Source organism: Prionailurus bengalensis, chromosome D1 (assembly GCF_016509475.1).
Source record: "Prionailurus bengalensis isolate Pbe53 chromosome D1, Fcat_Pben_1.1_paternal_pri, whole genome shotgun sequence".
NCBI classification, from domain to species: Eukaryota; Metazoa; Chordata; class Mammalia; order Carnivora; family Felidae; genus Prionailurus; species Prionailurus bengalensis.
The window spans coordinates 74,024,221-74,050,577 of NC_057346.1; the positions used below are offsets into that span (position 1 = coordinate 74,024,221).

The 26,357-nt window shown below is 48.7% G+C and overlaps 1 protein-coding gene across 1 annotated transcript in view; it reads right to left on the minus strand.

The window, feature by feature from the left end:
- ABCC8 (ATP binding cassette subfamily C member 8) overlaps positions 1–24,058 on the minus strand; it is a 77,995-nt gene extending 53,937 nt beyond the window's left edge. Inside the window, exons 1-7 of the mRNA XM_043582353.1 lie at positions 23,804–24,058; positions 22,452–22,593; positions 17,451–17,572; positions 11,643–11,809; positions 9,746–9,988; positions 8,735–8,923; positions 1,422–1,586 (exon numbers count right to left, since the gene is read on the minus strand). Of these exons, the coding sequence (XP_043438288.1) occupies positions 1,422–1,586; positions 8,735–8,923; positions 9,746–9,988; positions 11,643–11,809; positions 17,451–17,572; positions 22,452–22,593; positions 23,804–23,951 (1,176 nt within the window). The 5' untranslated portion in view covers positions 23,952–24,058. The remainder of the gene's footprint in view (positions 1–1,421; positions 1,587–8,734; positions 8,924–9,745; positions 9,989–11,642; positions 11,810–17,450; positions 17,573–22,451; positions 22,594–23,803) is intronic.
- Positions 24,059–26,357: the final 2,299 nt, after the last annotated feature.

Sequence of the window (26,357 nt, forward strand, 5' to 3'; positions counted from 1 at the left end):
TCTCAGTGAAAAACCACTGGGGATGGGCAGCGTTGTCATGTACAGATGCACAATCTGTGCACAACTCCAGGGGGCACCATTCACATGGCCTGTACTAAGATAACCAGAGTTTGGACTCTGACAGGATCCCCAGCCCAGGTCATACCCTTCTCCTCTCAGTCCCTTTTCTGCAAAGCCTCTGATCCTGGCTCCCAAGGACCAGTCAATGTTAATAATGAAATGAGAAATATTTCTGTCTTGAAGTGTGATGTGGCTTTGGGATGTAGTCACAACTTCTGAGTGTTCTACTGACTTCATGGGAATTTCTGGGTATGTCAGAATCTGCTAGTTGTCTCCCAATATCCATTCTCTCTTTTCACGAGAGACCCATTCTTCTCTTTTCACGAGAAGAATTTCTAGCAGGGCATATATGGCTGTCAGGAACAAAGACCACACTTTCTAGCCTCTCTAGGTGTGACCACGTGGCCAATTTCTCATCGATGGGGTGAAGAAGGACATGTGTACCTTCTGCGTTATGATTTTAAAAGAAGGCAGCATTCCCTCCTTTTGTCCCATCTTTCTTCTCTTGCTGGTTTAAGTGTGGGCCCAGCATTGGCAATGTCAACAGTCATCTGAAGCCATGGGGCAGAAGGCACATGAGCAGGCTGGCAGCCTTACAGAAGGAGCCAGGGTCTCTGACAAGTGTGCAGCTGCCACAGCAGCCCTGACTGTGTGTGGAAAACAAACTTTTGTCCTACTTAAACCACCATCTCACTGGGTCTCCCCATTCCAATGGCTGAACCAAAATTCTAAAGAGAATACTAGGGCTTGGACAACTCTCGTCACTGCCTTGCCTAAAAGTGCCCTGAATCCTTCCTGATTTTGATCACCCTTTAAACCCACTCTGGGAAGGAAACCACAGGGGGAAGGAAGAAGGACCTAGATCCAAGGGACTAGGTCCAAGGTTTAAGAGTTCAAATAAATATTGCTGGGCCAAGATTTAAGAGCTCAAATAGACATTAGAGGCTCTCTAGTCCCAGTAAGTCAAGCTCATTTATTTTTTTTTTTTGCACCCAGAGAAGACTGGTAGCAGACCCCTGGGACAGAATCTGGGGAAGGAGTCTGACGCTGCATGTGCATTCAGCTGGAAAGAATGTGGTGACCCATTAGTGACATCTGTCCCATTCTAGGCCAAGCAGGTGACATCACAGACCTCGTGCAAGGCAGAACCAGGGCTAGAACTATTGCACTCCCTGAGTCCAGCCCAAGGCACTTTCCACTCTTCCTACACCTCTTTGTCAATGGTTATTGTTTCAAAGCACTGCTAAAGGGCAACAAAAAGATAAACTCACACCGGAATTATTCTTAAGTGCCCATGAGGATGAATAACGCGGTTCTTACTGCTAAGTGAAACCATAATTAGCCTGTATTGCAAAAAGTACCTGTATTGCTCCTCTCAAGTTAATTCCAGTTTCGATGGCGACATAGTAGGATGCTTGCAGAAATGTTCTTTGCAGTAGGAGGGCAAGGAACAGAAGCACGGCCAAGACGTAGGCATTAGCAAGGAACTCTTGGGATGAGACAAAGTAAACCCCGAGAAATTGCGTCTGAAAGAGAATTCAGAGGTGGCTGTCGTTGCTAGCAAAATGACCGCCGTTAGCACCTGTTACTGTGCCACAGTGGCCATTACTATAAGACCCTCCATGCTTGCAAAGCTTTATGCAGCTGTTTATGAGGGAAATTAGACTAATAAATCCAACTAAACATTCTTCTAGCCACAGGGAGGGGTGCCTATCCCCTCTTTATCATCCTACTTAGGAGAACAGAATGTGGCCCAGTTCTAACCTCGTGCCCATAAATATGACTCTCAGCTTTGTGGCCACCGGGCCCAGGGGAGATCACCCTGAATGGAACAAGAATAAATAGAGCAAATCACAGAGCAGCCAAAACCAGAACGGCCTGAACAAATCCCACAACGTGTGTTCTCTGCTACAAAAAAAAAAACGAATGAGCTGAGGTCTTGTCCTACACTCACCGACAGCCTGCCCTGTAGAAATTTCTGGGGAAGAAAGACCAATGGGAAAACTGTAGTGCTCCCAGGCGAGATGGAAAGTCATCACCTATAATAGGCTGGAGAAGATTTTAGAAGCCCCTGAGCCTCGTGGGGTCCCGGGACGTCCTTTTAAATCGAAGGTCCTCTTGCTGCACCTCTAGCAAGATCTCAGATGATAAGCACTGGGAAAAACCAAACATTTTGATTCTGTTGCTAAAGACACCAGGAAACAACAGCATGCCTGTTTCCAAATTCAGCATCAATAACTCCCAGGAAAACTTTGATCCTGATTAAACCTTTGCTCCCCAGCAGAACCACATCAATGTTTCCATGAAGACAGCACTCTCTCCCCTTTCTGAGACTCTGCCCTGAACTCCAAAAGCCATTTGAAAGGGGACAGGAGCTGCTGCAGGCTAAAGGGTGGTGGGAACATAGTGATGAGAAGGAGGCTGAGGGCATGTCTATGGCCAGGATCAGGTCCAAGGGGTCAGAACTCTAAAAGGAGTCTTTTTCCTAGAGTCAGAAATTCCTGGGTCTCGGATACAGGGCTATCGAATGGTAGTAGAAAAGATCTGGGCCTTCTAAACCAGCCCTGCTTCATGGAGCTTACGTCTATCATCTCTCCCTGGATCTGTGGGAAAGGAGGCTTTTCACAGACACAGAGAGAGGAAGCAGGAAGCAGACACAGAGAGACCACTGAGGTCTCATAGAGGAAGGCCCTACCAAGGCCTGAACCCCTGACTCTTGTCTCATTTGTCAAAGAACCAGAGGGAAAGGCAGAAGGAGAAAAGAGAGGGTAGAGGGTGGGGGTGGGCTGGAGGCAGCAAAATGGACCTTAAAATTAGGCTGCAGGGGTTGAGACCCGTATCCTACAGGCAGGATACAATATTTACCAGGTACAGAACTCCATTCTCATAATACACTAATGAGAAGAATGCCATTATGAGCCTAATTTTATACATGAGGAAATGGTGTCTCAGCATGGCTATGTGGCTGGTTCAAGGTCACACACTGATAAGGGACAACATGTGAACATGAACCTGTGTGATCCCAAAACTACGACCCTAGATGTACTACCAAAGCCTTATCCAGCCTTTTGACCTTGAGTCTCCCATTGTCAGCTACAAGCTTATGACTTGTGGGGGACAGAAACATGGCCACTTAGCTGGTTCTCAGTCAAAAAAGAAGGCATGTGGGTTTGGTAAAGCCTGGTCCTATCCAACATATTTTGGAATTCTTAGGTTCTATCATCTTCTGCAGAGACCCAGCTCTGGAGAATGGAGTCCATTATGTTAAAGCAACAAAGCACATCATGGGAATTTACCCCAAAGGAAATAATTTCACACCAGGAAATAGCTGTATGTGAAAAAAGTATTCTATCTCTGGACTACAGCAAGGGGAGAGTCTGAAAAGCCATGCAAATGTCCAACCACAGAGAATGGTTAGGTATGGTATGATGCTCATGGGAATACCACACACTCAAGAACACTGATCATCACAAAAGCTCTCAAGCAGCAAGGACTGCCATGCATGTGCTATGTCACAATGATCGGAAAACACATAGGCTGGAAAATGAGGACTAGAAAAGTCAACTGATCACGTATGTTGGTGAGAATACGGGTGGCATTTGTTAAATACACTCATCATTTTCACATTTTTAACAAAACAACAAATTCTTTTTTTGCAGCTTTAAAGGCAAAACCTTGACCCCTTCCCCCCATAACACACACACACCACAGGGTCAGAAACTATATTTCTTTGGATCAAGAATTTCGTGGCCTATTAAAATGAAAATCTTCCTGTAGGTATAAGTCATTAGGACATTATTGATCTCTCTTCAAAGAGAGACATAAAAGATATGGAGCCCAGAATAGCTAAGTTTTTATTAAGAAGTGGGAACTAAACTAGCCAAAGAGACCTGAGGCACTACTACCCAAGGAAGGCAGGCATTGGGGAGGTTTAAATGGGTGTGAGGGCACTGACATTGCCCAGCACCTTGAAGGCTAGAGAGGAAAGGCCAAGGACCTGCAACATGACATCTGGTGGGAGTTAAATGCTTCAGAAGATCAGATACCCTCATCCCACATTTTCACAAGCTCTCAGGGAAAGAAACTGTGTTTGTTTCTGGGGGTGCTCAATACATATTTTAAATCAATCAATGTATATGCTCTTCCTTCCCATCTACTTGTTATAGAAGTTATACATTTCCCATTTTTAAGTGTTTATTTTTGAGAGAGACAGAGAGAAAGAGTGTGAGCAGGAGAGGGGCAGAGAGAGAGGGAGACAGAATCCAGAGCAGGCTCCAGGTTCTGAGCTGCCAGCACAGAGCCCGATGTAGGGCTTGAACTCACAAACCGCAAGATCGTGACCTGAGCTGAAGTTGGAAGCTCAACAAACACCCAGGCGCCCCTACATTTCTCCATTTTGCAGTTGAGCTGGGTTCATTGCACAGGTAGGACTAGAACCTAGGACCCTTGACTCTATAGTTCTGACCCTCATTATCCCTGTCTGGCCAGAGATATGACTGGAAAGCCCTCCTTCCCTTGTTCTCTAGAGCTTAATGGAGAGGGATCACATGGGCTTTTGCTTCTTATTTTGGCGGGAACCAGAAGATGCATTGCCCATAGGTCCCAGCCCTGGAAGACCCTGGGTGAAAACAGTGACAACTATCTTTGAACACTCATGGACCAGTGTACCCAACCATCCATCTATAACCAGTTATGGTGATTTAGAGCCTGGATTTAGAGGTTAGCCACATCTGAGTTTGAGTCCTAGATCATTATATATTAGCCACTGTGTCTTTATGTAAGTTCTTCAAACTCTCTGAGCCTCAGTTTCCTCACTGTAAAATGAAGCCATTAAGGGTTTCTACTCAGAGAGTTGTTGTGAGAATTTAACGTAACAATGCAGCTAAAAATATCTAGTAAGCATAAGCACTCAATATGTGGCAACTTCTATATGATTCCCTGAAGAATCATTTCTCCTGTGCCTCCTGAATGTCAGGCATAGAGCTGGGTGTTGGGCACCCGGAGGTCAGATAATGCAGTTCTTGTCATAGGGGACTCAGGGTCAAGTTGGGAAAGAGACAAGGGGTTTTTGATGGTGCAAGCCCCGGATGTTATGGGAGCACAGAGGAGGGGAATCTAACCCTATTAGAGGAAGTCTTCCTGGAGGAGGTGACATCTGAGCTGAGTCTTGGTGGCTGAGAGGGGTTAGTGAGAGGAAGGGAGTCCTGCCAGGCCAGAGCAGCTGCATGGGCATTGCCATGAAGAGACCAGCCCACGCACTGACATCACAAAGTCACAGAAATGCATATAAATTTACACAGTCACCCACAACAATAGTTACAAATACGTGTACTCAAATAGGGACACAGACACACATGGAAAGAGATAAACCAAGAGACACAGGACAAATAGAAGGACATACATACAGAATCATAAACAGTTTCCAGGAGAACTCATTCAGAAATACACATACACTCACAAACTTACACACATTTCCCCTCTGAGGTTAGAGGCTGTTTGAAGCTTTGGCCCTCAGATCAAACCCAGACTGTTCTTTCTCTGCTCAACTAATGGCCTAGGGCAGCGCTGGCAGGTTTCAGATGCTGGCAGTTCATTATGAATCCAGTTCCCTTGCCCTGCAGCCAGATCAGTGGCATCCACAGCAGGTGACAGATTGTGGGTGGGGATTAGGTGGGAGAGGAGGCAGTAGAGGGGGAGGTCATGGGCTGCTCCCAGCCAGGGTCCCAGCTTTCCCCGGGGTGTGGCAGACGGGGCAGGAGTGTGGAATTAAAGAAGAGATAATGTTTGTCCTCGCAGATGCCAAGGGCGGTGTGATTCCTGCCAACTGTGAGTGTCCCGGAAAGGGAAGGGAGGACAGGGCAGCCACTGACAATGATGTAAACAGTCGTGTCCGGCTGTGCAGACTACAGCAGTGTGGATCGAGGCTGAGTGGAAAGAAGGGCTTTCTCACAGAGAGGGTTGTTAAATGCTGGCACACGTAGCTAGAGAGCTTCTGTCCTTGTAGGTTCATAAAGACCAGAACAGCACCTGTCTCTCTGAGTTAGAGCCATTGGGAGGCAGGGGGATGAACCGAATGACCTCAATAAATGACCCCTCTGCCCCATTTTCTGGGTCCAGAAGCCCAAATGAGAATTAAGCCATATCCCAGGCAACCACACGGTTGAGGATTCTTTGCTGCTGACACTGGAGACTATATTTACTTTCACCTCTTGTTTCAGTGTCTGTAATTTGCTGATTGTATTTGGGCTGCAGGGAACAAATATTAAATCTGATAAGGCCTGCAGCCACTGAGGCAGAGCCATCTGTCTCAGGGATTTATGTACTGACGAGTAACCAGGACAAGAGCATTCCAACGAGAGGGCGGTAAATCCCAGGGCTGGTATACAAATAAAGAGAAAAGAGACCACAAAGCTAACGTTCAGATGAGCTAAAATTCTAAGTGCTGTTCTCACTACCTCTCTGGCACATCCTGCCTCAGAGCTCTCTCACCAGCAGAAGCCCACCAGAGCTTTGGGAAACACAGGAAGAAGACAACAATGTGGACAAGCTGACAAGGGCTCTGGCCTGTGACACGCCCCCCCCCCACCCCAATAGTAACAACAGGCCCTGTTGCTACAGGGTTATCAATGTAGAGTATTCTGGAGTCATCTATGGTCAGACTAGAACTGAAGGTAACACTCTTGTAGACAAGAGGAGATGGCCCTTCCTCTCTCTTTTGGGGCCAAGTATACCTCAGAGGCTCAAAAGCCATCAAGGTCGAAATAAGCAAGAAGAGTCCTTACATTCGTGTTGAACTAGAAATCTGCCCATCTTAGCCTGGCCAACTCATACTCATATGTCAAGGCCCCATTCAAATACTAGCTCCTTTATGAAGCTATCCATGACTACTGGCTGAGTTAGTCACTCCCTCTTCCTACAGTTCCCTGTATACACCCCCTCATAGTAGGGGATATATACTATGGAGTGAAAGAGACTTGGGTTCAGATTCCAACTCTGTCGCTAAGTAACCAAGAAACACTAAAGAAAGTTACCTAACCTCTCCACACCTCAAGTCCCTCATCTGAAAATGGGGATAAAAATACCTACTTCGTAAGTTATATGGTATGTGAATGATATCTCAATAAAGCTGTTACCAAAAAAAAAAAAAAATTTACCCTGAAAGGTTGTGTTGGGCATGAGATGTGACAACACATGCATAATTCCCACAAGCAGCCGTGCATGCGTTAAGTGGTCAGGACGTGGTTGTCAGTATTGTGAATGGTCCTCATCATAACCATTGCCTCTGGATTCCCACAGCCCAAACCAGGCCTGGCACAGAGTAGGGTTCAATAAATATTTGCTGAATAAATCAGACAAACAGATTTGGAGTGTTTCATACTGCTGATCAGAAGTGCTCAGCTGATTAATTATATCTCTTAAAAAACTTAATATAAACCTCCAGAGGATTAAATGCCCTCTGCGATCTTAGAGCCAAGGAGATGAATAGTGTTACACAAGGGAATGTCATAAATCATTAAGGTCCCTAATTAGCAATTCTCAGCACCATTTTCAGACTGTCTGTGGCTAAAAGTTTACAATGATATTCCTGCTGGGAAAATAAAACTCTGAGTCTTGTTACACGTGAAAAGTTTTCCATTTTGTGGCCATCTAAACCTAAGTGGCAGCAAAGAAACAGATAAAGGAATAAAGTAGTACCCCACCCTCATCCCCAGAGGGGATGCCATTGTCCTAGCAGGGAAAATCAACCCCCACAAAGATTTCCTGCTTCTTTCGTCCAATGGATTTCAGTCTGTAGCATCTTTAAAGCTGCAAAGGCCATTGGATATTGTCTAATCCAATGAGTTTCAAGTACTTTTAAGACATGAAATCCTTGGGGCGCCTGGGTGGCTCAGTCGGTTAAGCGGCCGACTTTGGCTCAGGTCAAGATCTCGCAGTCTGTGAGCTCGAGCCCCGCGTCGGGCTCTGTGCTGACAGCTCAGAGCCTGAAGCCTGTTTCAGATTCTGTGTCTCCCTCTCTCTGACCCTCCCCCGTTCATGCTCTGTCTCTCTCTGTCTCAAAAATAAACGTTAAAAAAAAAAAGACATGGAATCCTTTTGTAAAAAGAATTTTTGATGGGAAAGGCCCACATATTCATAAAACTGGGTCAGCTTTGAGTGAAATCTGGAATTGGGGGCGGGGGTGAGAAACTCATGGAGGTTTCCCTCTTGTCACCCCCAGCAGCAACCTCCAAGATGTCCCTGTAGAGCCTTGAATGCCAGGATATACAGAACTGAAGAAGACAGATTGTGAAGTTATTTAGAGTCCATTAGGATGATGTAAACTTAAGCCAACATATCCAACAAATCACAGAAGCCCTAGACACTGAGTAAACAAATGTACTTCCTACAACTTTCTGAATGAGTAATAACTGGGAGAGGAATTATGGCAATGATGGCAAGGTGAAGAGATGGCAAGGGCATCATAAATCTTCCTGGGGCACAAGCTTGCCCCCTGGCATTTCTGTTAACCAGATGCAGAGCATCTTCTAGAGGGAGATATTGCCAAGGGCTTTGTGCGTGTGTGAGGAGCTGACCCAGTGCAGTCAAAGTGCACACACATTGGCCCCTTGCACGTTCTCATGTACAAGGGAAAATCTTCCAAAGGATGCCCTGCTCTACCCCTGGGATGGCCTACCTTGGGCTGGAAGACGCGGTTTTCCTTTCCAAGGTGGTCCACAATCCCGAAGATGCACAGCGGCCCGGCGAAGCCCAGCAGGTCAGCCAGTATACGGAAAGTGCTGCTGAGGACCAGGCGTCTCCCAAAGGCACGGCAGAGTGCCTGCCAGATGGCCCGGGCACCCTGTGTGCTCTGCGAGTCCTTCTGCTGCCGAGAGAGAGACCGATGGCCTGGTCAGAATGGCAGAATCTGGCCTCCCAGGAAGTCCCTGGTTCCTGCTGCCTGGGGAAACTTTTCTGCAGACAGGTGAACTCCAGGAAGAAATCACTGAACCATCAAGTGCATGGTGAGGTGGGCCCTCCCAACACCAACACAGTTCAGATGGGGAAACTGAGGCCAGATGATTGATCAAGGTCACATAGCCGGTCAGGGACCATGTGATGAGCACAGCACGTGGCACACTCATTCGTCACCACCTGCATTGCATCTGCCTCAGTGTCCACCCCTCCTCCCTATGCTAGGGCAGAGGCAGCAAAGGAACACTGGACTGGGAGTTGGGACACTGGCTCTGCCACCTACCAGCTGTGGGCCAGTTCTGCGCCTTTCTCAGAGCCTCCGTTTCCATGGTAGTGATAGAGGGAGACCCCTACTTGGCTCAACTTACAGAATTTGTGCAAGTGTCAGGCCACTAAATCTCTGCTTTAATATGGGTGAACGTTCCCACCTTTATAAGTCACTGAACTCCAGAAGGAAGAACATAGGACATGAGGGAATGCAGTGGGGTCACATCCCTTCTCAGGACCTCAGTTTCCCCCATGTGGACAACAAGGGTGTAAGGGCCATTCTAGCTGTGACAGTCCTATGAATCTTTAGTTCTGGACTTGTCCCTGGTTCACTGTGTCACTCAGGGCAAGCCTCTTCCCCTCCATAGGGCCTACCAGGGGTTTGACCTGATGCCTTCTGAGGTCCCCATCTGTGACTGTAAATTAGAGGGAGGGGGACGGATGGTGAGGCAGGGCCCCCACTGACCGCCTGGGTGTCGAAAGCCTCACAGAGCCGCTGGTAGTTGGTGAGGGCCCTCATGGCAATGGGCAGCTTCCCAATGGCTCGGAGATCAATGGGCTTCTTGTGGGCAGTCTTGATGAAAGCATTCATCCACCAGTAGGTGCCTTTGGATAGCAAATTCACGAAGGGCTGCAGGAAGCGCACCCCCAAGTCCTGTAGGTCCTCAGGGGGCTTTACCTCCCTTGGCGACTTGAAGAAGATATATCTCTGTGGGGCACATGGGTCACAGGGGATAGGTAAGTACAACTTCTCACCACCCTCCACTTTGCCCCAGAAAAGATCTGGGGTTGTGACACCCCACCCTTGACCTCTAACATAGGAGGCCATCTCTTGCCTATTCCCAGGAAATGGGTCCCTCCACACATCCTGGCCATCAGTGCCAGGGCCTCCTGGCTTATAACTCTTCATTGAGGTCTGCTCTGTATCCCCTTGGCTGGGTTGGGTTGGATCTAAGCCGGACTGAGAAAGAACAGAAATCTCCCGTATGCCATCTTCCCCACAGATCTGAGGACATTACCATGTTTCATGTCGGGTTTGCAGGACATGGAGCCCTGCAGACCTGCCTCTTCCACTTACTAGCAAGGTGTTTTTGGACAAGTCTCCTCTAAAAAGTTTCCTTTTTAGAAAGTCTAAAATGTGGGTGGTACTTGCATCCCAGGGGTGCTGTGAGGGTCAGTTGAGGCAGGGAGTGAGGTCGGCCTTTGTACCCTGTAAATCACCAACTAAACAGGGGTATCAGAGAAATGCAAATGCAAGGAGCACTTCACACTTATCACCCAAATGGGGCTGGCCCATTGCTTGTTGGAGGAAGGGAGACGGTTGTCGTATTCATTGCTAGTAGATTATAGTCTTTCTGGAAGGCAATCTGCAACATTGATTAAAATTTAAAATACACAGACTCTTTGAACTAGCAACTCCACTCCTTGGACTCTATCCCAAAGAAATAAAAACAGCAATACATAAAGATAGAAGCATGTTGAATACACCATTATTTGTGAAGACAGAAACTTGGCAACACAGTGAATGCCCATCAATAGGGTAATGGCTGAATAAATTATTGCTCATCCACATGATGGAATATTATGCAGCCATTAAGAAAACTAAATTAGCCATAGCAGACTTGGAGGGAGTCCTAAGAGATATCTGTTGGGTGAGAAAAGCAAGATGCAGAAAACTGTGTATAATATGATCCTATTTTTATAAAATGAATATTGAGAGGAAAAACCTTACTCTTACATGTGTTGAGAAAAAAGAACCTTAAGTAGATACAAGTATATGATATTATACTAATAAAAACCAAGAATGGAAGTGCACATATTAGGTTGTTATCTGGGTTACTTGGGGAGGGGGGGAAGGTCCGGGGAGCATAGAGTAGGAAGAGAGGAAAGAGGTAAAGGGAATAAGCAAAAATGATAACAAAACAAGACCAAAGACATGTATGCAGCCACATTTACTCATTCAGGTATATGTGAAACTATGATGAATACATTAACTCCCTTCCCCCAAAATAACAGAAACAACAACAGAGCTCGGGGGAAGCCAGTACTTGAAGCTCTTTTCCCTCTTCTATGGGATTAAACTCAGAATCCTTCAACCTTGGCTAACACATCCTATCACTTCCATTCCCTCTGGGATCCTCAGGTAGAGGGCAGTGGGATCAGATGGAATGTTCCTCTCAAAACTCCCCCACCAGCCTCAACTCTCCTTTGGGGGTGGGTAAAGGAGGCTGACTGCTTCTAGGGCTTGGCTAAGAAGCAGGGTGGGGGCCCACATCCAGGGGAAGGCCCACATCAGAAGCCCCGCCCTGGCTAAGGTGTGTCCTGAGATGGGTGCTGGGGTGGCTCAGGAGTGGTCTGCTTACCCTCACTCTGATGACATTGACCTCCACCAGGAGCAGCATCCCGTAGAGGATCACCAACAGCCCCGTAAGGCAGAAGCGCAGCTGTGAGAAGCCGATGGCGTGGTCATAGAACTTGACGAACTTGATCGTCTTGGTGATGAAGGCCAGGGTCCAGTAGACTAGCAGGGCTGCAGGGGAGAGGACATGTGTGTGTGTGGATTTGCATGTGTGTGCAGTCATGAGTGTGCAAGTGTGTGGGAGAGAAGGAGAGAAAAGAAGTATGTCAGGGAGGACGTATCTGTGTGAACAAGCCACTGTTATGGGTGTGAGAGCACATTTCTGAGGAAAAGGCTGTGTGTGTGAATATATGTGTGTAATTTTCAGATGGTATACATACATTAAAACATTCATGATAGGTATGTTCAAAACATTAATAATCTTGTAAGTCAAAGGGCGCCTGGGTGGCTCAGTCGGTTAAGCATCCGGCTTCGCTTCAGGTCATGATCTCACGGTTTGTGGGTTCGAGCCCCACGTCAGGCTCTGTGCTGACAGCTCGGAGCCTAGAGCCTGCTTCAGATTCTGTGTCTCCTTCTCTCTCTGCCCCTCCCCTGCTCGCTCTCTTTCTCTCTCTCTCTCTCTCTTTCAAAAATAAAAAAATAAACACTAAAATTTTTTTTTAATTTTGTAAGTCAAGCTGGTCAGCCAAATTTCCCTTTACAGTAATTAATAAGAAAAATAGGAAAATTATGTCTTGAAGTTAACTAAGTTGTAGGCGCCATGCCAAGGAAGCACTTTAAGTATTATCTCACTTATTCCTTACAACAACCTTGTGAGGGGAAAAGCGCCATCACCCCTGATTTAACAGACAAAGGAATTAAGGCTCAGAAAGGTTAAGTAACTGCTCAGTCGGGAGGTGGAACTGGCCCAGCCTGATGCAGAGCCCATGCCTAGAGCCTCCGTCCTATAGTGGTTTGCTTGTGGAATTTCTAAGCCTGGAAAATCTTAAAGATCCTTCGACCCACTCTTTCATTTAATAGCTGTCCTCCTCTATAAAGGAGCCCTAAAGAGGTTGTGACCTGCCCGAGCTCACTGCAAGCTTGAGTGTCCCCAGGATAGAGCCCACTCCATACAGCATGATGATGCTCCTCATGGAGCCTGGGGGACTGGGGGATGAGAAAAAGGAAGTCACAGTTCTGTGAGGCAGTGTGTACGGTGGTTAGAACAGGGCCTTGCAGCCAGATATATTTGGGCTCAGATCCTGTAATTTAATAGTTATGTGACTTTGGGTAAATCATTTAACCCATCCAGGCCTCTGTTTCTTCACCCATAAAAATGGGGATGATAACAGCACTTCCTCAAAGGTTGCTGTGAGCATCTAGCACAGTGGGCCTGGTACACAGCGGGTGGTGCTCTTTGGACATCAGCTGTTAATATTTTTATTATCTCCAGATTTCAGACCTGGGACCATAATCATCAGAAGCTATCAGTAGATTCTAATCTCTAAATTCTCACCGCCACCACCTGCCAATAAACCACTGTCAGCTGGCAACCAGAGGAAGGAACAATAATAAGCCCCCCTTTAGGAGATGCTTGCTTTAGCGTAGGCAGCTCCTTCCCCCTCACTCCCTAGAGTCCTATGCAGATAAGGTCAGCCTACATTCCCTAGAGCTCCTCTCTAGTGGGGTCACAGAGAAGGAGACACCTTCAAGCTGCCCTCCATCCCTAGATGAGCCTGGTCACACAAATGCCAGGGCATCTCTTAGAGACAAAAGTTGGGGTCTGCCCCAGCCTGAGTCTGGGCTGGGAACTAGCCCAAGACGGTGAACTTTCCCAGAGAGGGACAAATGCCATCTATCTCAGGTCCCTGGGTGAGGGCATTAGGATAGGGGGCAGAAGTGTCTGCTTTCTGCGTGCTACCCGCCTCTTGACAGGACTGGGATGATAAACCCCTCACCTTGGTCTGGTGACGAGGTCACAGGGATCCCACAGCTGGAGGCCATCACCCTGCCCCCACACCTACACTCCCCAGACAAGACTTGAGCATCAGAACCTCTTTGGCCCTTCATGAAGGTCACTTTTGGGAGTCAAGACTTGAAAATATGCCTCACATGGGTCTTAACAGATGTGGTCTGATTTGCTCTTCATAAAAATCCTGTGACTTAGACAGGGACTTACAATTCCTGTCCAGATACAGAAACTGAGTCTCATGGAGTCTGAGGTCGTGTCCAAGGTCACACAGGGAGTTAGTGGTGGATCCAGGACTAAGCCCAAGGGTTATTTCCACAGTGCTGGACGTCGCAGCCCTCAGCCAAAGCTTAGGGCTTGACTGAGAGAAAAGCAGAAAAGGACAGTGGTGACAGGGGGGCTGTGGGCAAGTTTTAGGTTCTGAATTCTCATTACCCCAGCATCTTCCCTGTCCCTTTCCACACCCCACCTATTACCAAGTTCTGTCTACTTTACTTTTTTTATTTTTATTTTTTTTAACGTTTTTTAATTTATTTTTGAGACAGAGAGAGACAGAGCATGAACAGGGGAGGAGCAGAGAGAGAGGGAGACACAGAATCTGAAACAGGCTCCAGGCTCTGAGCTGTCAGCACAGAGCCTGATGCGGGGCTCGAACTCACAGACCGTGAGATCATGACCTGAGCCGAAGTCGGACGCTTAACCGACGAAGCCACGCAGGCGCCCCATGTCTACTTTACTTTTAAATATCTGGGCCACCTGGGTCACCATCATATCTCCTCGGTGGCCACCATCATATGTCCCCTGCACTACCTGGAGGGCTTTCTCATGGTTTCTCCTCTTTCCCTCTTGCCCACTTCCAGAATTGCCTCTGTAAAGCAATGTATGTGATCAAATATGATCTCAATGCACCCATGTTCCTAACAGCATTATTCACAGTAACTAAAAGGTGGAAGAAACCCAAGTGCCCATTGACGGATGAATGGATAAGCGAAATGCATTATATCCATACAATGGAATGTTATTCAGTTTTAAAAAGAAAGAACATTCGTCAGAATGCTACCTGCTACATGCTACAACACGGGTGAACCTTGAGGATATTATGCTAAGTTAAGCGAGCCAGTCACAAAAGGACAAAACAGTGTATGCTTCCACTTATACAAGGTACCTAGAGTAGTCATGTTTGTAAAGATAGAAAGTAGAATGGTGGTTTTGAGAGGATGAGGGGACAGGGGAGAGAGGAGAATATGGAGTTACTGTTTCATGGATACAGAGTTTCAGTCTGGGAAGATGAAAAGTTTTGGAGATGGATGGTTCGATGGATGGATGATGATGGCTGCACAAATGTCAATGTACTTAATGTCACAAACTGTGCATTTAAAAGTGGTTAAAGTAATAAATTTCATGTATAAGTTACACACACACACACACACACACACACACACACACCTCACACACCCTAATCCTCAATGCCATGGGATAAAGGCTAATGCCTGGGGTCTGCCCCAGCCTGAGTCTGGGCTGGGAACTAGGCCAAGATGGTGAACCTTCCCAGAGAGGGACAAATGCCATCTATCCTTGGGTGAGGGCATTAGGATAGGCATACCTGCCTGGTATGGTTCCCACCTGCCACTCCAGCCTTCAAAGTTCAGCTCTCTCTGCTTTCTGCATTCCAGTCACTGGTTTTCTTCCAGATTTCCTAACGTGCTTCTCCTGTCTCAAGACATGCTGTTCTCTCTGCCTGCAATGGTCTCCTCTCCCTTCTCCCAGGTAGTTCCTACCTATCCTTCAGTTCTCAGCTCAAATGTGACTTTTTCATAGAACATTTCCTTGATCTCATCTGGTGCCTCAGGACCAAGGTCATTTTGTGGGTTCATCTTTCTGCAGGATTCCAGACCTGTGAGCAGACAGGAGTCTTCTCAGAGGGCCAGCTGCTCCCCAATACCCACTGTCCTCAATGCCTGCAGCTCAGGCATTGGGTACTCCTCTCCTCTTTTCCCTGTTCTAGAATTTCTGGCTCCGCAGAGCAAAGCTCTACCAAAAGGGAGTGGAGGGAGTTAGTCCTTGTTCTTTGGAGAAAGAATGGTCCATCGATAGGTGGTAATTTGTGCTTTAAGGAAAGAACATTACATGTTTTCCGGAGAGTGAGAAAATAAACTCAGCCAATGACCAGACAGGATGTTTCTGGGGGCAACGGTCCATCAGGCACTGGGGTTAATGAGGGGTTCTCTGCATGAGGAGATGCTTCTGAATCTTCAGAAGAGGGAGGATCTCTGAAGTCTGTACTTAACATCTCTCTCTCTCAACTTGTGCCCCCTAGTCTCCCGACCACACTCTTATGGGGTCACCTGGGTAGGGGGTTAACCTGGATGATCCTGACAGAGTCCAGCTCCCACCCTACATGGGAAAATACCCTCTGCCCCCTCATGACACTGTGCTGTCTCTGGCTTGGCACAGAGTGTTCCAGACTCCAGATGCCAATTAGATGTCGTGACTCCTAAAAATCATAGCCTGACTTAATGACACACAGTCTGACCACAGCCTAACAGTCAGAGGTACAGCCCTGACCTTCGACATGCAGACTGAGCCGAACACAGAGGTAGACCTCCAGATTTATACCTTTGGCCCAAGTGGTTTGATTAGCCTTAGACACACAGTCTCAGAAGCAGTTAAGAGCCTCCTTGGGTGCCAGACTCCTGGGATCTAGACCTGGTTCTGCCCCTTGACCGGTAGGGCAGACTAGTAAAATCACTTAAGCTCTGAGTCTCAATTTCCTGTTGTGTAAAGGGGAGATAATAATAGTACCTACCTCTTAGTGTTGTTATAAGGATCAAATGAGTTAATATATGTAAAATGTTTAGGACATATCTGACACATAGCAAGTGTTAAATGAATGTTCGCTGTCATTGTTTGTAACCTCTGAGTTCAGTGTCCACATCTGTAGAATGGGGATAGCAATGATACCCATATGGAGATTGTGGAAATCAAGTGAAATAATGCATGTAAGCCCGGCACGCAGTACATGCTCAACAAACATCAATAGTCATTCCCCGGGACCCCAGCCACATAGTGTCAGAAGGTCTAAGTAAGCACTCCTTCTTGGATCTTTCTAAATGTTCACAAACTGCAGGCTCTAACTCTGGGGTCCTGGGCTCTGTGTCTTCTCTCTCCAGGTAACCTCATCCACACTCAAGCTTTAGATGCCACCTGTAAGCCTGTGACCTCTGAACGTATACATCTCCAGTCCTGACCTCCCTCAAGTGCCCGGCTCATTTATGCAACTGCTCATTTGACACATGGGTTGGCTGCTTCAAACTCAACATGTCCCAACCCCGCCCCAGCTCCCCAAACCCCAGCCCCTGCTCCTTTGCCATGTCAGTTATTAACACCATCACTTGCCCAGGTGCTCAGACCCAAAGCCTAGGTGTCTTCTCTGTTCCTCTCTTGCCATTCTTTCTCTTCCTCTTTTGGCTTCGCCCACACTGGACTATTTGCCAGTTTGTTCCTACCAGAAGGTCTTTGCACTTGCTATTCCAAACCACGGAAAATTTCTTCCCCTAAATACCCGCACGCTTACCCTCATCAGAGATCTTTCCTGACCACCCTATATAGACAGCAATACAGCCATCACACTCAAAGACTTGCTCAGCTTTCTTTTCTTCACAGCATCATTCCTCCCTATTTGCTTATTCACTCTCTTTGCCTGTCTGTCTTTTCCCACACCAGAAGGCAGGGATTGTTTCAGCTCCACTTCTGAACCTCTAGCACCTAGAACAATGCCTGGCACATGGTCAGTGTTCAGAAAACGTTATCTGAAGGAATGAATGGAGGTAACCATCCCTCTCCCCTCCCCTCCCTCTCCCCTACCTATCAGCAGCTTGGGGAAGTTGGAGGTCTCGATGTTGTGATAGTAGACCACGGAGGTGACAGCAGCCATGAATGCCATCCCGGCTGGCATGTACAGGTGGAGATGGCGGGATTCAGTCACCCTGGGATGGGGGAGAGGGAGAAAGAGAGAGAGATTGGAGGTAGATGGGCCAATAGAGCAGCCCAGGCTTTACGCTTCGGATTCAGCACACAGTAGGGCCTCTGGATCATACACACAGCTCCACCTCTTATACTGACAGCTCTGCCCAGCCTACACAGATCCCAAACATGCTCTTTAGTTAGGGGCCCCCGAGTCCACACAATGAGACTATGAGGGCTCAGTATCCAGGCTTTGGAACTCATGACCTTCTCTCCCTGGGTTCGTGCTTATAGAACCTGCCATGGGGAAGCCAGCTTTGGCAGTCACAGCTGGAGAGTCTTCAGCCTGGAACCACTTCTCTGGGAGTGAACACAGCTGGCTTCCTGTCCCTGGGGTCCCTTGGGCAGTACAGGGACCCGTACACCTGTTAGTGACAGCCCCACTTAGCATGAACAGCATAAATCAGCATTGGACCCAGCCCCAGGTGGTGCAATGACAACACTGATAGTCAACATTTATTGAGCATTTACCCTGTGCCAGGCACTGTTCTAAGCACGTGATGTATATGAACTCATTTAATCTTCAGGAAATCCCACGAAGTCTATACCCTTAGTCTCATTTTACAGTTGAGGCATAGAGAGGCTAAGAGGTCACAGTTTTGGTTTCTTCCCTTGGGATGGTGATGGAGGCCAATACCAGCTCATCCCCTCCCCACTGTAACTCACAGAGGTCTCTGTGGTGGGTGGACTCTGGTCTGGTGACAAGACCTGTAGGGAGCCAGAGCTCTCTCAGATTTCAGGCTTCCCCATGACTGGTGAGGAAGCTCATTACTTAATTGGCCTAACTGTGCCCTTCCACAGCTCCGTCCTACAGAAAGCAAAACCCACACTGCTCAGCCTGGCACCAAAGGTCCAGGTGACATGGCCTCAAGCCACTTTTTCAGCACTCCTCAGCCCGTTATTTCTGCTGAGGCCATTTTGAGACCCCCCCCCCTCCATTCCCAGAAGGCCCCCTCCAACTTCCCGCCTCGGTGCTGCTCTTGCTTGCGTTGCTCCTTCTGCCCAGCATGCCAAGCATCCCTGCCCTCAAGAAGCTGACCGTGGGGAGAGGGCAACCATGCTTGGCAGTTTAGGGAAGTGACTAGGCAGTCACTAACCTAACCTCCTGACTAGGCAGTCTAGGGAAGTGATATTGCAGATGGACTGAAGGTTGAGAGCGCAAGAGTAGGTGGACAACCAAGGAGAACTTCACAGAGGAGGTGGCACCAGGCTGGACTTTGAAGGGGGAACTAGAGTTCAACAGAGAAGGAGGGAGGACATGAGGAGAGCCATGAGGGGGCCCTAAGTAGTCTGGTAAGACTAGTGTATAGGGTGTAGAGGCACTATGGGCTGTTTATCAAATAACATGTTCTCCTCCTGCTTTGCTAAAAGAACCACAAGTTTGTTCTAGCAGCAGTGGGCCCAGCCCTAGGGAATGGATGGTGATTGGTTCAAGCAGCCATGCAATTCCACACTCCTTTGCCAGTGATTGGTCTAAGGGTGGCCATATAACCCAATGCTGGCCAATGAGATGCAAAGGAAAGTCTGCAGAGGAAGATATCATGCATAAGGAAGAGACATATGAGAGCATGTCCCCTTTGCCTTTGCCTTCCTTTTTTTTTTTCTTAATTTTTTAAAATGTTTTATTTATTTTTGAGACAGAGAGAGACAGAGCACGTGCAGGGGAGGGGCAGAGAGAGAGCGAGGCACAGAATCTGAAGCAGGCTCCAGGCTCTGAGCTGTCAGCACAGAGCCTGTCGCTGGGCTCAAACTCAGATTGCAAGATCATGACCTGAGCTGAAGTCAGCCGCTCAACCGACTGAGCCACCCAGGCACCCGTGCCCTTGCCTTCCTAAGTGATATCCGGAGCTTGGCAGCCATCTTGTGACCATGGGGAAAGATTCAGTAGACACACAGAGGATAAAGTAGAAAGATGGGAAGAGGCTGGGTCTCTGATGACATCACTAAGTCACCAAACCAACTAGAGAGGTGGCCTCCAGATTTCTTAATAAATGAGACCATAAATGTTGATACTTTTTAAACCTTAGTTAGTGGATATTCTCAGCAAAAGACTTATACAGGAGGCACAGGGCAGTCACTAATGGGGTCACTGGGAGCAGCCAACACCCTGTTCAGGGGTCTTCAAAACTCCTGCCTTTGTACTCCTTGAAATAAGTTTTTGAAAAAACTTATACTCCACACATTTTTAAGTTAAATGTTATATCATAAGTTTAAATAAATTCATTTTTGCAATAGGAGGTAGAAATGATAAACATTTGATATAAGTAAATAAGATGAAGATTAACCATAACTGAAATAAATATTTCATGACATAACTGAACAAAACAGACTTTGGCTGCTTTCCTGAATAATATACACTGAATTAGGTTAGAAATTAGGTAAAAGTTTTTTATATATGGGTTTTTTCCAGTGTATCGTGATCTAGGAAAACATTCTAGTTATATTGCTAAAAAAAGTATTTCCTCCCTGACTTGTACTGCTTTTGGTGTTCTAAATTCAGAGCTCCACACAAAAACAAAACCCAAAGGAAGAGAGGAAGCCCTATAGGTTTACGATGCCTTAATTAATCACTAAATGTGCTTACCCTAAACTAAGCCAGGGTTTGAAGACTACTGCTTTAACTAGCCTCCACTGCCCCCTGCCCCTAGACTCCCAGGTAGGTCTGCAAACCCAGGCCAGGGTGGACTGGGGGTCCCACAGGGCAGGATCTGTGGCCTCTCCTCTTGTCTGCTCCCTTTCTATGTCCTTTCTTCATGCTTGCCTGCCCAGGGGTATGGGCCCACAGATGGAGGCCAGCAAAGACCAGGTGGCAAGTGTCCAGTTCAGGAGCCAGCCTGCCTCCTGGGGAGGAAATGGAAGTTTGCACTGAGCTGGGGAGATAGGGGATACAGATGCAGCCCCACACAGGAGGGGCTGCTGGCAGCCGGCAGGAGGGAGTCCCTGACCTGGTTCATTCTGGTCTCCCTCATTCTGGGAGATGTACTATCTGCCCAGTGCTCTGCTACTCCATTTCTGCACCCTGTCTGTACTCTAATTTCATCCTCCATGGCCCTGTGAAGCAGGCAAGGCAGGGATTATTATGATCATTTCACAGGTAGAGAAAGTGAGGCCCAGAAAGGCTGAGTGACTGCTCTGAAGTCCTGTAGCTGATATGCAGCAGAAGCACCAGCCGATGACCCAGGTCTACCTCCTCCACAGGCAGGGTGTTTTCCTCTCTGCCACTACACTGATTATAACCTAGTGAGAATTTCTGGCCGGGGGCTCACAAAGCATCCTTCCCCTTTTGAACATTTGTGCTGCTTTGGAAGGGGTACCTGGATGGGGGATGGGAGGTGGACTTGTCACCTGCTAGTTATGTGGCAGCAAGCATTCCAGTCTTCTTGCTCATCTGGGGGACTCTGACAACCGGGAGGAGCCCCAAGGCAAGCAGTTGTCCCAGAGACTTCTGCTGGAGCCAGCATGCAGGGACACTGGGGGTGGGACAGTGAGGTAGTGTGTATGGGCTGGGGGATCCCATCCCCCTGCTGCTGGCTGGCAGGAGTGGAATCTGGACATGGTCTGATTCCAGCTCAGAGTGGTTGGACTTCTGATATTTTAGCCACATGCCCTCCACCCTCCACCACCCCCTCACCCAGGCAGTCGCTCAGCCTTCCTCCATGAGATGGCTGCTTCATCTCCTCCTTCTGCACCCCCGCTGCTGACACACCATTTCTGGCACTGTCATCTCTCACCTAGACTACTGTAATCACCTCCTAGGTGCTGTTTCTACCTCCAGCCTCTCCCTGCCTCCAGGCTGCCCTGGACACCTCCCAGGGTCCTCACCCCAAAATGCTGTGCCGACCATGTGTCTCTTCTGTTCCAAACTGCTGACAAAACCCAACCCAGACACAGCCTAGCATTCCAAGCCCTCCTGGAGAGGCCCCCACCCTGATTTCCAAGCCCCAGCATCCATCACTCCCCTGCTTGTGTTTCATGCTCCAGCCCCCAAGCACTACTCTCACCCCAACCTGCTTCCCTTTCAGTGCCTTTATTCCCCCTCCCTCCTGACTCACCGGCCCTCCCTCTCCGGAACTCCTCTGCTGTCAGACCTTGTCATACCTCCAGACTCAGCTCAGGAGCCCCTCAGTCACGAAGCTTGCCCAGTCCTGCCTTCCTCTCTCCTCCCAGAGTTCTTACTTGTACCATTATTTCATTTCTTCTCTTAAGGAGTCAATAAATATCTATGCGGCTTTGTCACATGCCTTGTGCTGTGACTATAAAGATGGATAAAACCCAACTCTGAAGACTTTCTCACTCAGGAGGAGACAGTTTTGCAAATAGACAGAAACTTAAAATATGGTATGATCTGTGCTGTGACAGGGGTAAGTAGTGTTCTGTGAGGCCCAGAGGAAAGGTGGGCGAGGGGAGGCCTTGGGAATGAAGTTAGAGACGGTGGGGGGTGCTGACTGCAAGAACCCCAGATACTAGGCTGAGCACCTGGAAACAACTGGGAACCAAGGGAAAGTCTTAAGCAAGAGTGATTTTTATTCTTCCCAAGAAGGGAATTCTAGCAGCTTGAGGAAGAGGCAGGGCATCTTCCACAGGCGTTGGGGCATTCTAATAGGCTCTAGGATTATTTCTCCAGGTCTTGGCATGCAGATCCATGTTCCCTCTACCCTGCGGCCAGGGCCTGGGTCTCACTTGTGTCCAGCATCTGGCACAGAGAGCCAACAGGACATGTTGGATAAATGGTTGCTGGATTTATTAGCAAATGCTACTGTCTCATGGAATACAGGTGAGCTGGGGTCTCCTCGGGCCTTCTGGGAAGCACCTCAGGACAGATCCACTCTCCTGAGTACTCACCCATCAGACAGGATGCCCTCTGCGATTTCACACACCAGGACGAAGAGCAGCATGAAGGTCAGGATCCAGCGCAGATTGTGCCCAGGGAAGTGGAGCCATGTGCTGTGGTGGATGTGTACCTTGGAGCTTTGACTGCCCCATCCTGCAAGGAGAGCCATGGAGAGGTGGGAAGCCTGGCTCACCAGGAAGAGGGTGCATGAACCCCAGGTGAGTGCTTGGGTATTGAGCCCACAGTGGGGAGTGTAACCATCTGTACACCTGTGCATGAGAATGCCCGAGTCTGGTACCTGTGACCTAAGTGTCCAAGCGTGAAGCCTGGACCCATGCAGGCCCTCCTATGCAGGTACTCATTTTATATACTAACCTCTTGTATGACAAATTATCATGTAAATAAGCCATTTGTTTGAGAACATATGCTTCTTCCTTATTTCTAGTTGTCAATAACTAGCAACTCTGCCTCTGCCACATCCTTCCTTTCTTAATTTTGTGACAATCTTTCCTTTCTTCCCAAAAGCTGTATATGAATTTTAAAATTTGCCCTTTAAAAACATTAGAGTGAATTAACAAGTTTTGCAGATGCAGGGGGTGGGGGGGGGTGGGGGGATGGGGAACACCCCGTGAGTTGACAAAGCTCTAGCCAGCTTGGAAAATTCAAGGTTCTGAAGAGAGACAAAGAGGACCACAGTGAAAAGGCACGCAGGATGGTCCTAACGGTGGTGCTCAACTTTGCAGAGGGCTTTCAAGCGGTGACGCTGGTCCAGATGGAGTAGCAGACGAGAGGACCCAAGTCCCTAGCTCCTGCCTCTTCTCCCCCAAGGCGCGTGGGACCCCCAGGGACCTGCAGAGGCTACTGATCACTGTCTGGCGCAGCCCCAAAACACACAGGGGCTCACAGGGCCTCCATTCCGGCTCCCGAGGCCAGGCTGCCCTTCTCCCTGGGCCCAGTCTCGGCTGACCGGGAGAGTACCTCGGGGGAGGGGTGCCCTGTCTCCCTACACTGTACTACTGGGGGTACAGCCCGAACCCCTCCCAAACATTCCAGCGCCCACACTGCTTTTCCTGTTCTCCATTTCAGCTTCGGCTCTGCGGTGGAAAACTTGGGGGTCCCCTGAGTCACGAGCGTCCTGTGTTTGGTGCACCTCAGGGAGGGAGGGGATGGCAGGGCCGGCGAGTGCGGGGACCGCGGGATACAACACAGAGCAGGGGACCCCGGGAGGGAGGCGACTGCCGGTCGGTCTCGGGGCCCGAGGGGGGAAAGGGAGCGGTGTGGTGCGCGGCGGCGCCTCCTCCTCCTCCTCCTCCTCCCTCCCCGCCTGTACCCTCCCCTCCTCCGCCGCTCCCCGCGCGCTCACCGATGAAGAGGATGGGGAAAGTGATGAAGAGCAGGAAGACGTGAGGCACCACGTTGAGCGCGTCCACGAAGCAACCGTTGTTGAGGACGCCCTGGTCCACCCGGTAGGCGGCCGAGTGGTTCTCGCTGCCGCAGAAGGCCAAGGGCATGGCGGCGCGGGCGCGGGCGCGGTCTGGGGCTCCGGCTCCGGCTCCGGCACCGGCTCCGGCTGCGGCTGGCTCCACGCGCCTCCCGCGCCTCTGTCCCTCGCGGCTCGGCGGTCCGACCCGGCAGTCAGGCCCCCGCCCCACCCCCGCGGGCCCCGCCCCGCCGGCGCTCCCGCTCCCCCCACCCCGCCTCGCGGCACTACCTGCCGGGCCGGGGGGCGGCCAGGCGCCTGAGCGGCCGGGCGTTCCAGCTGTGGTGGCCTGCGCGCCCAGATGTACCGGGGACGCTTTGAGTGCCCCGCTCCACGCGTGCGCTGCAGGAGAGGGGGGAAGCAGGCTGGGTGGGTGGGCACGCTCGAATCTAGGTGGGAGGGATGCGGGGTGCACAAAGGAGGAAGATCCGAATGGGTGCTGAGTGCGCGCTTTCGGGCCTGAAGGGCGAGCTCACTGCCCCTGGGCTGAGATGTGGGTTCACCTGGGCTTGGCGAGGGTGGGTGTCGTTAGATCAGAGGGTCCTGGTGGGGGCAGAGTGGAGCAAGCCCTCACCCCACAAAGATAAGAAAAGCAGGGAAGATTTGGGAAACACTTCAAATATTTTTCAAAAGTGGTTCCAGGTGCCGTGCGCTCCTAGGTGCTTCACAGTGTATCCAGCGCTTTCGCAAACGAGATCTCTCAACACTCTGGCTAAGTACAGGTTATAATTTTTCCTATTTTCCTGATGAGGCAGTAGAGGCTCAGGGAGGTTACATGATTGAGCCAAGGTCTCACTGCCAAAAAGTTAAGGAACCATAACTTGAGCGCAGCTCCTCAGATCCCTTCTTTCGCCCCCCACTCATCTCTGTCAGGCATGCCTCTAATACATTAAAACATTCCAGTGACTGTCAGGTGAATGGGTACCTGCTCAAGACTGAAAAAGGGGCACTTATGAAACTAAGCCCAGTGAAAACAGTGGGAGGCAGCCAGGACGGGTGGAAAGAGAGAATGCCTCCCCCAGCCCCCTACAACTGGGATGTATTCTTAACCTGGTACCAACAGGCTTGATGAGTTAAAGGACCTGGGGGAATTGAAAAGACAATGCAATGCAGTCCCACACTTCTGGAGAAATTCCCCAGGTCCCTGACCAAAAAAAAAGTTTATGTCGTAAGAAGAAATAAGGGAAAATGGGATTTTAGGTTGAATTTTAAAAGCATTCTCTGAGTTAGAGGTATGGAGCATAAATACACAGTTCTCAGGAGGGGGTGGGGGACACCAAGGGAAGCTCTTTCCAGGCCTTTTCCCTAGAAGCTTCTCTGCGCCTGCTCTGAGGCTGCTGCTTTGAGTCTTTATAGGATGCTGTCAGGCAAGGCCTCAGCTCTGCCTCAGGCTCTGGAAGAGATGAGGGCAGGAGCAGGCACCCTGGCAGAGGGCCGGTGGGGTTGGGTGAACAGCCTGGGGAGGGCAGGAGCTTAGGGTCCAAAAGCCTCAGTCTCTGACTTTCTGGAACCTCTCTGAAGCCGAAAGAGGTTTCCTCCAGTATCCGCCAAAATAGTGAAAACTTGGTGGCAGTAAATTTTCTGGCACCAGCAGCAGGAATTAATTAATCCAGGGGATAATAGCCACTGAAAAGGGGATTGCTTGAGGCTGTGGGAAAAACTTATGACGTCACGTGAAAAACTAGGAGACAAAATCGTGTGTTATCATAGGATTATAAGATTTATTATATTATTATAGCCATATTAAATATGTGTGTTTGAATGCAAGTCTGCAGGGGAAGCTCAGACTTGGAAACGACTGTTGCATTAGAGCAGAGTGAAGTATATATTAGCTCCCATTCCCGTGCTTAGTATTATTGTTACTACCATTCTCTTTCTGTGAAAACAGGACAACGAAGGTTCAGAGAGATGAGATGATGTGCCCACGGTCACCTAACAAGATTTTTTTTTCAAAGCTTTTTTGTTGTTGTTCCAAGTTTTTTTTTTTTCTTCAAACTTTCTATTTGAAAGTCGCCATTTTATTTTTGTAGTTGCAATTTCAGTTTTTCACACTTTCAGGAACGCTATTTTTCCTTTTAGCGCTGATAATATATGAATTTTTAAAGAACAAGTCCCCAGTCCTGGCTCTGCTACTACTCGTTTGTGTGATGTTGGACAAGTTATTATTCTGTGCATCATTTTTTTCCTTTCTAAATGAAGAAGATAATAATACAGACTCCAGAGGAGTAAAATGAGATCATGGGCATAAATATGCTTTGTAGATCAGGAAGATAGTCCAGCCTACTTCATCTTCTAGGGGCCCACCCATGGGACTCCTTCAGTCAGTGAAGGTTATCCAGTAGTCTTTCTCTTCCTTGACATTCAGCATGCAGTACTTGGCACAACCCACACACTTTGGTCTTCCCGGCCATTTGAAATAAACAGAAGGCCAAGTTCA